Source organism: Stegostoma tigrinum, chromosome 3, assembly GCF_030684315.1.
Source record: "Stegostoma tigrinum isolate sSteTig4 chromosome 3, sSteTig4.hap1, whole genome shotgun sequence".
Lineage (NCBI taxonomy): Eukaryota > Metazoa > Chordata > Chondrichthyes > Orectolobiformes > Stegostomatidae > Stegostoma > Stegostoma tigrinum.
Genome location: NC_081356.1, coordinates 22,694,454 through 22,706,892, shown reverse-complemented (window position 1 = coordinate 22,706,892; position 12,439 = coordinate 22,694,454). Strand labels below are relative to the sequence as shown.

Here is a 12,439-nt window from a genome sequence, read left to right as displayed (position 1 = left end):
GTTTCGGGGTAATTATTACCTCTTCCCTCATCATTACAGGTTGGGGCTTGTGTTTGGGGTTAATAATCAGAATGTATTACAGACAGGTGAATGGCTGAACCAGTGAAAGAAGAAATAATATTTGTCATGTACTGCATGGGAAAAGAAATTCATTATTGGTAGTATTCATTTGTCTGCTGCCCCTCTACTTCCAAATGATTAAAGATTGTAGATTTGGAAGATACTGTCTAAGGAGCCTTGTTGAATTGTGCAATGCCACTTTGCACTTATGGCAGGATGGAGTGAATATTGAAAGAAGAGGTTGGCTATCAAGTGGGGCTGCTCTGTCCCAGGTGTTGCAGAACTCCAGTATTGAAGACAGAACTGGAAAACGTTTTAAACTTTGCTTCCAATTTTCATTCTTTTCCCACTTTCTTACAGTCCATCTCATATCTGCCTACCTTCAATGTTCTCTTTAGGGAGGGGCTATCTTGTAACATTCACTAGAATCAGTGGGCTTATTTCAGTTACTGGGTGGTCATTATTTAAAAGGGAATATAAAAGCAGTGAGGTCTTGCTAAAACTATACAAAGCACTAATCAAACTGTACCAAGAATTCCATGAAGTTTTGGTCTTCTCATCTAAAGAAAAACAGTGGCATTTGAGGCAGTAAGGTTGACTAGACTGATCCTGGGTATGTATCGATTTTCTTATGAGGAGAGGTTGAGTCGGTCCCCCTACCCCTTGTGGAACAATGTCAGACTAGAGGGCATAATCTCAAAGGGGTTGCCCAGTTACAACACAGATGAAGAGGAATTTCTTCTGAGGGCAATGAATCTATGGACTTCCTAACCAGTCAGGGCTGTTGATTCCTTATCTCAGCCTCAGGATTATGGGGATTAAAACTTGAAAATGGAATTTGAGTCTGCTCTGCCAATCTCAGTCCTCCATGTGCTGAATGGTCTACTTTGGCCCCACTTGTTAAGGATTTCACTTGCTCACACCCAATTTCCAGAGGACTACACATTCTCCCAGTTTCTACTTTGCATCTGTTTGATGTTACAACTTTCCACCAGGATGTTGCCTGGTATGGAGGGGAGGTCTCGAGGGACTTTAACCTTCTTCTCTCTAATGAAAACAGGCTGAAGAGGTGACTTAGACATACAGGATGATCACAAGATTAGATAGGGTGGACAGTGAGAGCCTTTTTCCACAGATGGTGATGGTTAGCACAAGGGGACATAGCTTTAAATTGAGGGGTGATAGATGTAGGACAGATGTCAGAGGTGGTTTTTTAAACTCAGTAGCAAGGGCATGGAATGCCCTGCCTGCACCAGTATTAGACTCACCAACTTTAAAGGGCATTTAAATGGTCATTAGATAAACATATGGGAGATAATGGAATAGTGTAGGTTAGATGGGCTTCAGATTGGTTTCACAGGTCGACACAACATCAAGGGTCAAAGAGCCTGTACTGCACTGTAGTGTTCTATGTTCTACATTTCCACAACAGCACTTCAGATGTATTTTTTTTTAAAAAAGTCCCACCACACAGTAAATCCCAAAACAAGTATCCAGCTTGTCTTGATACTATCTTTTATGATCTGAATTTACTTTTCACTTTGAATAAAGGGAAGGCAAACTTGATGAATAAGCATTCTTATGCAGAAGACCTTTGTAATCCAGTTTTTCATTTGGCTAGATCAGAGTTGTAGTTTGGACATCATGCATTATCAGTAAAAGTAATATAACCATTCCTAACTTCTATGATCCTATTTATGTCACCATCTAGCGCACCAATATCCCAACCATTGTAATCAAAGCAAATATGGTTATTCAAGTCCTGCTAACATTAGCCAGTTTCCAGTAATACTTGAAGAGGTACATGATATTTGATTTGACTAGGGCTTACAAGTTAGATCATTTCAATCCTGTAAGAATTGAAAATGTAATGAGGCAAAATTTTTTTTAAAAAAATTGAGAATCTGAGCTAAGGTGTAGAGCTGGATGAACACAGGTCAAGCAGCATCAGAAGAGCAGGAAAGTTTACATTTCAGGTCTAGACCCTTGTTTCTAGCAACTGGCTGTCAAAATGTGTTATTGTACAATTTCATGGAACGGTGATAGGGCCTTTTTAATGGCTATAGGGTACTGATAATGAAATTCCAAACAGACAACACATTGGCTGTTACTCTTTTATTGTATAAATTCCTTCATATAGTTGCAAAAAACTATGTAGTGGCTGAGCATCTCATGGAGAGACAGCACAAGAGATCAGACTAATCAACAGCAATTACTAAAGGACTTGAAACACCATAATCCATCTTCATCCATGAACCTGCAAATGTTAAAGCTTGCAGCAGTAAAACCTCAAAACTAATCATTTCAGGAAGAGCCAACTGATGTAAAGGATTAGCAGTTGAAGCCATGGTTGCCCAGAGATTTATTAAATACATATGAAATGAAACCAATTTCAAAGGAAGTGTCAAATCTTGATTTTTATTTTATCTTCTTCCATCAGAAAAGGGAACTTCTGTGGCAAGAAGGTGGTTAAACAGAAACAGATGCTATAACAAATAATGGTCAAGCATCACAAGTACGCACCTGCTCAGATGACATCTTTCCCATGGTCTCAGTCTCCCCTTCCTATTGGGACCCAGTTAGTTGTGGGTAGAAAGGACCCACCAGCCAATTCAGAGGTGTGTTATTCACCAAATAATCCATCAGGCCATCCAGTGAGTCCTTCATTTTTGTGAGCTGATCCTTACTTGTGGAGAGGATTTGGCTAGACAGTTCTCTGAATGATGTTTTAGACTTAAAAGTGGAATACATCTCTCTTGCCAGAAGATTTATGTACTGGACCTGTTCTTGAACATTCTGAGGTAAACCCCAAACACTGCTTACGAGCACAAAGCAGGTTGTCTGCAATTGTTGGCTCAGATTCCAAGCAATGGCCAGTGTACGTGATTCAGCCTGCTATATATAAAATAAAAAAAAGACATATTTGAACAGAACAGATTTTTCTCATGGATTTCTGTACTCTGCACACATTCTGTCTCTTAACGACACATCCCTGCTTCTTCACCTCTTAGGTGAGAATTGGTCTTGCAAGAGGTCCAGAGAAGAATCATGATAATAATTCCCAGTTAAAGAACATCAGGTTCAAAAGGGCATTTGTCTACTCACTACACAGTATAGACTTAGGAGAAGGCCAGATGATGGTATATAAATTTAAGAAGTGGATACTGTCCCAAGCAATAGTTTAGTCCAGTTCATTAAATGAATAGAGAAGGAGATAAGTTTAACCTATGCAAGAATAGGGACAGACAGGATGGGAGCGATTATATTTCAGACAGACTAATAAACCTCTGGAATTTGGTCACCAGCTGATGTGTAGTTGGTGCAATTCGTCATTCATGTAATTGTGATTACTGAAAGCAAAACAATAAAAAAAAGAGTGTCCCAGAACATTTAATCCATGCAATCTCCTAGCCCAGTTTCAACCTCCCAAGAACATTAGACAGGAATTTTCCTGAAGTATTTTGCTCCTCTTGGTGCTCAGGTTTTGAGCTATTTTCAAATGACATCACTACAAAAGAAGTAGCAAGATATGTCCAGATACATTCTTCCATCAGGAGTGGAAAGACTTGATAAATTAGCTGCCTTTTCCTTCTTGATCTTGTATCTTTCAGTGCTTTTAGTGCAAAGAAAAAGGTTATGTCATACAAATGCCAGACAGTTTTTTGTTGGATACACACAGACATAGATTAAAAAATGCCACAAGCCAAAGCTGTTATTGTACAGCAAGGGGACTTGATTTAAAGTTAAGGAGCAGAAGGTCAAGAAGGGATGCGAGGATGTCTTTTTTCATCCAGAGGGTATTGGGAAACTGGAACTTACTGTCTATAAAAGGGGTGGTAGGGGCAGAAACCTGCATAACATTTAAGAAAGATATTGATGTACACTTGCAATGCCAAAACATACAAGGCTATGGGCCAAGTGCTGGAAAATGGCATTAGAATACTTAAATTTTGTTTTGACTGGTGCAGGTTTGATGGGCCAAAAGGGCCTTTTTCTCTACTGTAGACCTTTATGACTATGACTGACTTTGGATCAATAACTTACAAGAGCCTATCATGATGCACACTCACCTCTGCTGCACAAGATTCATGGTCTTCATGTTCTAAGTTAGACTTCCTCCATTCTATCCATGTATGATATAGCTTATCCTGGGCATCATGGATTTTTTTATTTGCTGTACCCATATTTTCCCTGGCATACTCTATCTGGAATATGAAGGACAGTTTAGCATTAAAAAAAGCACACTGTATCTGGAGTTAGGCACAGAAATGCTCATGGTCCTCAACCTTATAGTAGGGTGATATGCAAAAATTAAACCTGGGAATTAGCAATCAAGATTTGTTTCACATTGCTGAAATATCAGCCTTACTCTGCATAACATTTCATTTTAAGATTCACTAAATTCAAACCAGTGTATAGCACAAGTAAGTTAATACTTCCCTTGAATTTAGGGATTTTTGTCCACAAAATGCATTGCCAGATAAATATTAAAAAAGGATTACTGGAATGCTCAGGTTTTGCAAACCAATCATTTTGTAGTGAAAATACTGAAATTCGGTTTGCTTGAAAAAAAAACCAAAAGTAAATGACCTGACTAATTAACCAACACACTAACTTGTGTACTCACTAGATTAATCGTATGGTGCAGTTGAGAAATGGCCTCTTGACCACGTTGCTTAGCAGTGTGAACTTTGACCACGGCCTGTTGATATGTTCGCTTTCGTACTTTGGTCGAAAGTGATCCCAGCCTCTCAAAATGACTCAGTTTAAGAGGATCGATTTCAAATCCATTAGTTCCCTTGTTCTCTTCTGTAGCTGCAAAGCACAAATTTAATCTACAACTGGAACCCAATTCAACATTAAACTGGCAATCTCAGATCAAAAATAAAACTTAGAGCAATTTGTAACATGGCTTTGGTGATTACATAAGCAGATTCATCCATACTCAAACTGTGCTGTTGTTGCTGGGAAAAGACTGGCCAAGCAGAAGGAACACAGTTTACCTATCCATATTGAATACACGATTCATTTATTTCCATTAAATACCCATGGTACTTGTGTTCAAAATCATAGTATGGTTATCTAACTCACTTGTTATAATGGCAAGCATGTATTCAGTAGGGGGGGGGGGGGGGGGAATAGCAAATCTTTGCAACTCGCATTTTAAAACAAAAGAAAAACAGAATACATTGAAAAGGTTATTGAAACCATTGTGTCATTAGCATAATACAGCCATTCTCTTAACATCTTAGTTTGAGCCTATGTTTAATGGCACTGCTGAAGGATTGCACGTTGCTGAGACCAGCAGAATTTCCAGTATCTTCATACAGAATGGAAGTGACACACCATATGTTTCAGAAGTTGGAGATGCTGAGGCACTCCACTTAGTTTCTCTGCCCCATCCCCAATTTGATAATATTGTGCACGATTTACAGGAGCTCCATGCATCAGCATCAAATTCCTACACACATACCAGCTGCAAAGGAATGTTAAATGCCTTCAATGCAATGGTGCGTAGACACTCAATATGTTAAGAATGGATGAAAAAGTGTGAAGTTTATACTTTCCAGGTGCAATGCCACAGTTAAGTAGGACTCAAACAAAAACATTTCAAAATAGTAAAAAATGGAAGTGATCTTAATTGCATAGTATTAGTCAAATCAATGCTGGATCCAACTATTCACAGCTATTTTGACTTTAAAAGATTATCATCATTTATGTAAAAATGTCAATACTCCAGATTTGTTTTATTTCTAGTCAACTGTTAGGTATGAAAAGTATGAATCCAGATCAGACGTGGAATGTTAATGTTATTACTTGCTGACAGAGAAAATGTGTTCCTCAACTTACCTTGTCAACAAGTAATTTCCTGACAAGCATAGTATCTATACACAATGAAGTAAAGGAAAATTTGGAAGTCATGCAGATGATTTTATTGGGAACATTCATATTGTTTCTCACCTTGCTCATCTTCAGTCAGAGGAAGATAATGATCTACAAGTAATTCAGAAATATTCAATGCTGAATTTACTCCAATGCTCAATGCTTTACCCATACGTGATTCGACTAGATAGTTCATGCTGCCATTCACCACAGCTTTGGTTATTTCAATACTCTCATGGACAGTGTCCTTTGTCTTGTCCACTACCCCAGTAATTTTATTTGCCACAGTCTCCCTGGTACCAGTAACAGTGTGGGTGACAATTTCTTTTACCTTAGAAACAACCTGTCAAAAAAAAGGCCACAGCACTCAGAACTTGGAACTATTCAAAATTTGATAATGTAATACAATAAATAAATCATTAAGCTGCTTGAGCTCATTTGGTCAATTAATACAAAATCTTGTCCGATCACTGATCTTAACTGCACTTTTCCACCTGCTCCCTGCAATTCTCAGTTTCTTGGGACCCCAGTTTTTGGTGGTCCAGCCTTAAGATTAGGGGCGGCACAGTGGTTAGCACTGCTGCCTCACAGTGCCAGGACCCAGGTTCGATTCCACTCGGGCGACTGTCTGTGTGGGTTTCCTCGGGGTGCCACAGTCCAAAATTGTGCAGGGTAGTCGGACTGACCATGCTAAATTGCCCATATAGTATTCAGGGATCTGCAGATTAGGTGGGTTATAGGGGGATGGCCTGGGCAGGATGCATCAAGGGTCACTGGATTCATTGGGCCGAAGGGCTTGGTGTAGGGATTCTGATTTTTTCCAATCTCATACTAATTTGGGGTGGGCGGGGTGGAGTGCTTGTCATAACAATTTTAGTGAAATAAGACTTTTTGGGTCATCATAGGAGGACGTCTCAAGACAATTGAAAAACTGGTTCAACGCAGAACACTTACAAAGCAGCTTAATATCTGCTTCATATTTCATCACAAAATACCAAATTAGCAACTTATCTGCACAGACCTACCAATGCATTTGGCACCTTTAGGCAGCTGCAGGTTGACCTGAATCCACAGCAAAATTTCATTTATTGTCTTAAAAACACCAGCTTATTGGCCATTAACATGCCCTGCTCACCTGGACATTTGAAAGTCCTGGTGAATAAATGCACAATTGAACTGCAGGAGATTAGCTTTGCACCTTCACAGACCTTGCAATTTTGTGAAGGATGAGCAATCATCCATACCACGAACCAAATACTCTATCACATTTCTCCACAGGCAGAGAGGTAGAACTTGCTCATAAATCAAGAAAGCAAAAATAGGTATTGCTGAAACAAAAAAAAAAGAGGACAACGCCGAAGCCTTTTATTCTGCACACATCTGAATGGACAAAAAGAATGCCAAATTTCAATGGAGCAATTTACATGCATAGTGAAAAGTGCTGACTGTTCGGTGAGGTGATAATGATTGATATGGAGAATGCAACAACTCAAATCAGTGCCAACTAACCAGCACACTTTTCTCTTGCCGTATGGACTGTTGCCGAATTTCATAGGGAGCATTTGTACGCCTGTCCTGCTGAGTGCAAGTTCAAAAGCTTTAACCTCATGTTTCTTTTCAGCAATTAAAGCAGAGTAACAAGTCTCTGATATCACTTCTTTTCAGCAATTAAAGCAGAGTAACAAGTCTCTGATATCACTCCACTCCCATGTGTGACCAGATGAAAAACAGGCAAGAATGGAGCAGCTAAGGTATTAACATCAAGTGAACAAGCATTGATTTTGTACAATAATAAGTAAAATACTATGGATGCAAGAAATCTGAAAGAAAAATGCAATGAGGTGTGACAGCATCACATGTTCATATTTTACATTTGTGAAGCAAGAAACAGAGTTATGTTTTGAGTACGGTATGATTTCTTCAGAAGAGTCATACCAGACTCAAAGCATGAACTCTGTTTCTCTATCCACAGATGCTCAGATTGGTGTTTTTTCAGCATTCTGATCTAGTCTGATATCATACAAGCCCATTTCATTGCATAGTTCTGGTGAATTCAGAACAAAAATCAGTACCTGGTCAGTTGGTTGGTGGAGAAAAGGTAACTTCTCTTCAATTCTGTCTAGTCCTTTGCAGGCATAACCATTTGCAAATGCAACTAAAAAAGAAGAGTTGTGTATGAGTTAACATTTAAAGCACAACATATAAACTTGACAACTGAAGGAATGTCAAACACTTTACTGGTATCAGCCAAGATAATATATCTATTCTTGAAGGTGTACTATATAAAAAACATAAAAGAATTACAATCAGTGCAATGCCTCATGACTCAGCAGCACAATGGCAAGCACTACTACCTCACAGAGTGCCAGGGGCCTGGGTTCAATTCCAGCCTTGGGTGACTGTCTGTGTGGAGTTTGCACTGTTAGGTCAGTATTCATATGGATTTCTTCCGAGTGTTGCGGTTTTCTCCCACAGTCAAATACATGGGCAGGTAAGGTGGATTGGCCATGCTAAAAATTCCCTCAGTGTGCAGGTTAGGTGGGTTAGCCATGGCTTACATAAAAACCTATGTGGGGTTACGGGAATGGGTGGGATGCTTGTCAGAGGGTCAGTGCAGACTCAAATGGGCCAAGTGGACTCTTTCTACACTAGCAATTCTAAATCACTTCTGAACCACCATCTGGGTGGCACAGTGGCTCAATGGTTAGCACTGCAGCCTCACAGCTCCAGGGACCCAGGTTTGATTCCAGCCTCGGTTGACTGTGCGTGGAATTTGCACATTCTCCCCATGTCTGCGTGGGTCTCCTCCCACAGTCCAAAGATGTGCAGGCTAGGTGGATTAGCCATGCAAAATTGCTCATAGTGTTCAGGGGTGCGTGGGTTATAGGGGAATGGGTCTGGGTGGGATGCTTCGAAGGGCCGTGCGGACTTGTTGGGCCAAAAGGGCCTGTTCCCACGCTGTAGGGAATCTAATCTTCGATAGAAGCTATTTATCAGCAGTATTAAGCTTAATTTCATGCATATGATTCTCAAAAGTGTCTATCTATAGCATTGTTGATAACTGAAAATCTGCAATTTTTAAAATCTGTAGAATAAATGGTAACACTCAAAAAAGGCTTATTTTGTGCCAGAGTTGAATAAACATACTGCATTCAACAAGCTATTCCAAGAAATCTATTAGCCTGAGATAACATGGTGTGAAGCTGGATGAATACAGCAAGCCAAGAAGCATCAGAGGAGCAGGAAAGCTAGACGTTTCAGGCCAGGACCCTTCTTCAGTAAATTTTCCTGCTCCTCTCATGCTGCCTGGCCTGCTGTGTTCATTCAGCTTCACACCATGTTATCTCAAATTCTCCAGCATCGGCAACTACCACTATCTCTAACAATTTATTAGCCTGGTTTATTTATACATCTGAACTAGGTGAAAGGTAAAATAGAAGTGCAATTCATCAAGTCGCCACTCCACAAATAGGCAAAAGGGCAGGAGCTTAAAGCATCTTCCTGTAGAGAAGTGGTTCGATACTGAAACTGATGGCATTTGTTGACACTTTCTGACTCATGCCAAATACAAATATTTAGTGAACACTACAACCTGACCACACCCACAGCAAGATAACAAAGTGTGGAGCTGGATGAACACAGCAGGCCAAGCAGCATCTCAGGAGCACAAAAGCTGACGTTTCGGGCCTAGACCCTTCATCAGGGAGGGGGATGGGGAGAGGGAACTGGAATAAATAGGGAGAGAGGGGGAGGCGGTCCGAAGATGGAGAGAATACAAGATAGGTAGACCTACACAGGCCCCAAACCGCAGCTCTTCCTCCGTTACATTGATGACTGTATCGGCGCCACCTCTTGCTCCCCAGAGGAGCTCAAACAGCTCACCCCACTTCACCAACACCTTCCACCCCAACCTCAAGTTCACCTGGGCCATCTCAAACACATCCCTCACCTTCCTGGACCTCTCAGTCAACCAGCTAGAAATGATGTCCATTTCAAGCCCACCGACTCCCACAGCTACATAGAATACACCTCCTCCCACCCACCCTCCTGCAAAAATTCCATCCCCTATTCCCAACTCCTCTGCCTCCGCCGCATCTGCTCCCAGGATGAGGCATTTCAATCCCGCACATCCCAGATGTCCACATTCTTCAAGGACCGCAACTTACCCCCCGCAGTGGTCGAGAATGCCGTTGACCGCGTCTCCCACAACACATCCCTCACACCCCGCCCCCGCCACAACCGCCCCCAGAGGATCCCCCTCATTCTCATATACCACCCCACCAACCTCCAGATACAATGCATCATCCTCCGACACTTCCGCCATCTACTATCCGAGCCCACCATCCAAGCCATTTTTCCATCCCGACCCTTATTTGCCTTCCGGAGAGACCACTCTCTCTCTGACTCCCTTTTCCGCTCCACACTCCCCTCCAACCCCACCACACCCGGCACCTTCCCCTGCAACCGCAGGAAGTGCTACACTTGCCCCCGCACCTCCTCCCTCACCCCTATCCCAGGCCCCAAGATGACCTTCCATATCAAGCAGATGTTCACCTGCACATCTGCCAATGTGGTATATTGTATCCATTGTACCCGGTGTGGCTTCCTCTACATTGGGGTAACCAAGCGGAGGCTTGGGGACCACTTTGCAGAACACCTTCGCGCGGTTCGCAAGAAACAACTGCCCCTCCTAGTCGCGAACCATTTTAACTCCCCCTCCCATTCCTCAGACGACATGTCCATCATGGGCCTCTGGCAGTGCCACAATGATGCCACCCGAAGGTTGCAAGAACAGCAACTCATATTCCGCTTGGGAACCCTGCAGCCCAATGGTATCAATGTGGACTTCACAAGCTTCAAAATCTCCCCTACCCCCACCGCATCCTGAAACCAGCCCAGTTCTTCCCCTCGCCCACTGCATCCCAAAACCAGCCCAGCCTGTCTCCGCTTCCCTAACCTGTTCTTCCTCTCACCCAACCCTTCCTCCCACGTCAAGCTGCACCTCCATTTCCCACCTACCACCTCATCCCGCCTCCTTGACCTGTCCGTATTCCCTGGACTGACCTATCCCCTCCCCACCTATCTTCTTGTCTCTCCATCTTCGGTCCACCACCCCCTCTCTCCCTATTTATTCCAGTTCCCTCTCCCCATCCCCCTCTCTGATGAAGGGTCTAGGCCCGAAACGTCAGCTTTTGTGCTCCTGAGATGCTGCTTGGCCTGCTGTGTTCATCCAGCCGCACATTTTATTATCTTGGATTCTCCAGCATCTGCTGTTCCCATTATCACTCACACCCACAGCAATACGCAATTATAAGTTATAGCTTGCATATGTCTTGTTTATTCAGTAATAGTTTCATTCCTTCTGCTTGAAATCGATCTTAGTGAGATTATAATAGACTTCAAAAGGATCAAGACTAAGCGGGCAAAGGAGAACATTCTTACTTTGTGGTTCCAATTTCTGAAGTATTGGTGTAGCACTGGTGATGGCTACAGATGAAACGACAGTTACACCTTTCTCTGCAACTTCACACAAAGACTTCAGATAGGGGTGATTTTCCTTCGTGCTGCCATACACAGATGTCATCATATCATAGGCAGTGCTGAGAAACGGCAAGTTAGTCACCCGAACAACCACGTTCTAACGAAAAAACAAAAACTAGAGTGAATATAGTTTTTTTTTCCCCCACCAATAATCTGCATTTGAGACTTTGTATTTACATGCCAGTTCAGTTCCTGTCACTTAAGGGGAAAGAGAGCTCTGTTAGTGGCGTGGAAAAGAAAAGCAACAAAATCACACTCTTTCCCCACACTTTCAGATCACCTTCAGCCTATCCCAAGTCCTCACAGGGAAGGGAGTTCCAGGCATTCCCGAGAGAAGTCAGCAGACAGGGATCAACCGGATTGAGACGTTACTCGAGTTCGAATCTACTGAGCAGTTAGGGAACGTTAGTGAAAACCAACACATTAGATCAGCAGGTTCAGTTACGGTTAGTCAGCATTAGCAAATACAGAGTTGCTTTCCAGGTCTAAACACACTTCCAACCGGGAACAGGAGAGAAAAAGTGTACCTGCGGTACTTCCACTATTGAGGCCATGGCTTCCGCTCTGCATTAAAAAAAATGAAATCGAGTTTCAGAACAAAAGAGCTTCGCGTGAATCCGAGCTGCTTTGCCCATCCCTTCGCCCCGATTCAGAGCTCACCGTTCACACAATTATTAACAACCGAGAATCGCAGCCACGTCAGGGCTTAATCAGGACAGAAATTACCAATGTTTCATGGGGCGTAACAGCAAGTGAACAAGCGTCTTCCTGCCAGTATTTATTCGGAAACAACACACGCACTCCCCCCACCCAACCCAGTTATACCGATTAGCCCCCGACCCGCTCCCATTACACCCACCTCCTGCTCCACTTGCGCCGGTTCAAAAGGGTTTGCTCCCTCCCGGAAAGCCTACCCAATGACGTCAGACCATGCAAATTCCAGCCGCAGCACGTC

At 42.4% G+C, this 12,439-nt stretch overlaps 1 protein-coding gene across 4 annotated transcripts; it reads right to left on the bottom strand.

The window, feature by feature from the left end:
• Window positions 1-2,462: 2,462 nt before the first annotated feature.
• Window positions 2,463-12,439, bottom strand: plin2 (perilipin 2). Of its 4 annotated transcripts, none has more exons than XM_048528298.2 (8): window positions 12,344-12,439; window positions 12,012-12,048; window positions 11,386-11,581; window positions 8,016-8,098; window positions 6,022-6,286; window positions 4,688-4,875; window positions 4,131-4,265; window positions 2,463-2,955 (listed from the first exon to the last, which is right to left on the bottom strand). In XM_048528298.2, the coding sequence occupies exons 2-8, from the start codon at window positions 12,036-12,038 to the stop codon at window positions 2,626-2,628; spliced, it is 1,224 nt and encodes a 407-aa protein (XP_048384255.1). In that variant the 5' UTR covers window positions 12,039-12,048; window positions 12,344-12,439; the 3' UTR covers window positions 2,463-2,625. The 4 variants fall into 4 exon arrangements, with proteins under 4 accessions (XP_048384255.1, XP_048384256.1, XP_059499721.1 ...); XM_048528299.2 differs by lacking the exon at window positions 12,344-12,439 and adding an exon at window positions 12,211-12,306; XM_059643738.1 differs by lacking the exon at window positions 12,344-12,439 and adding an exon at window positions 12,145-12,166.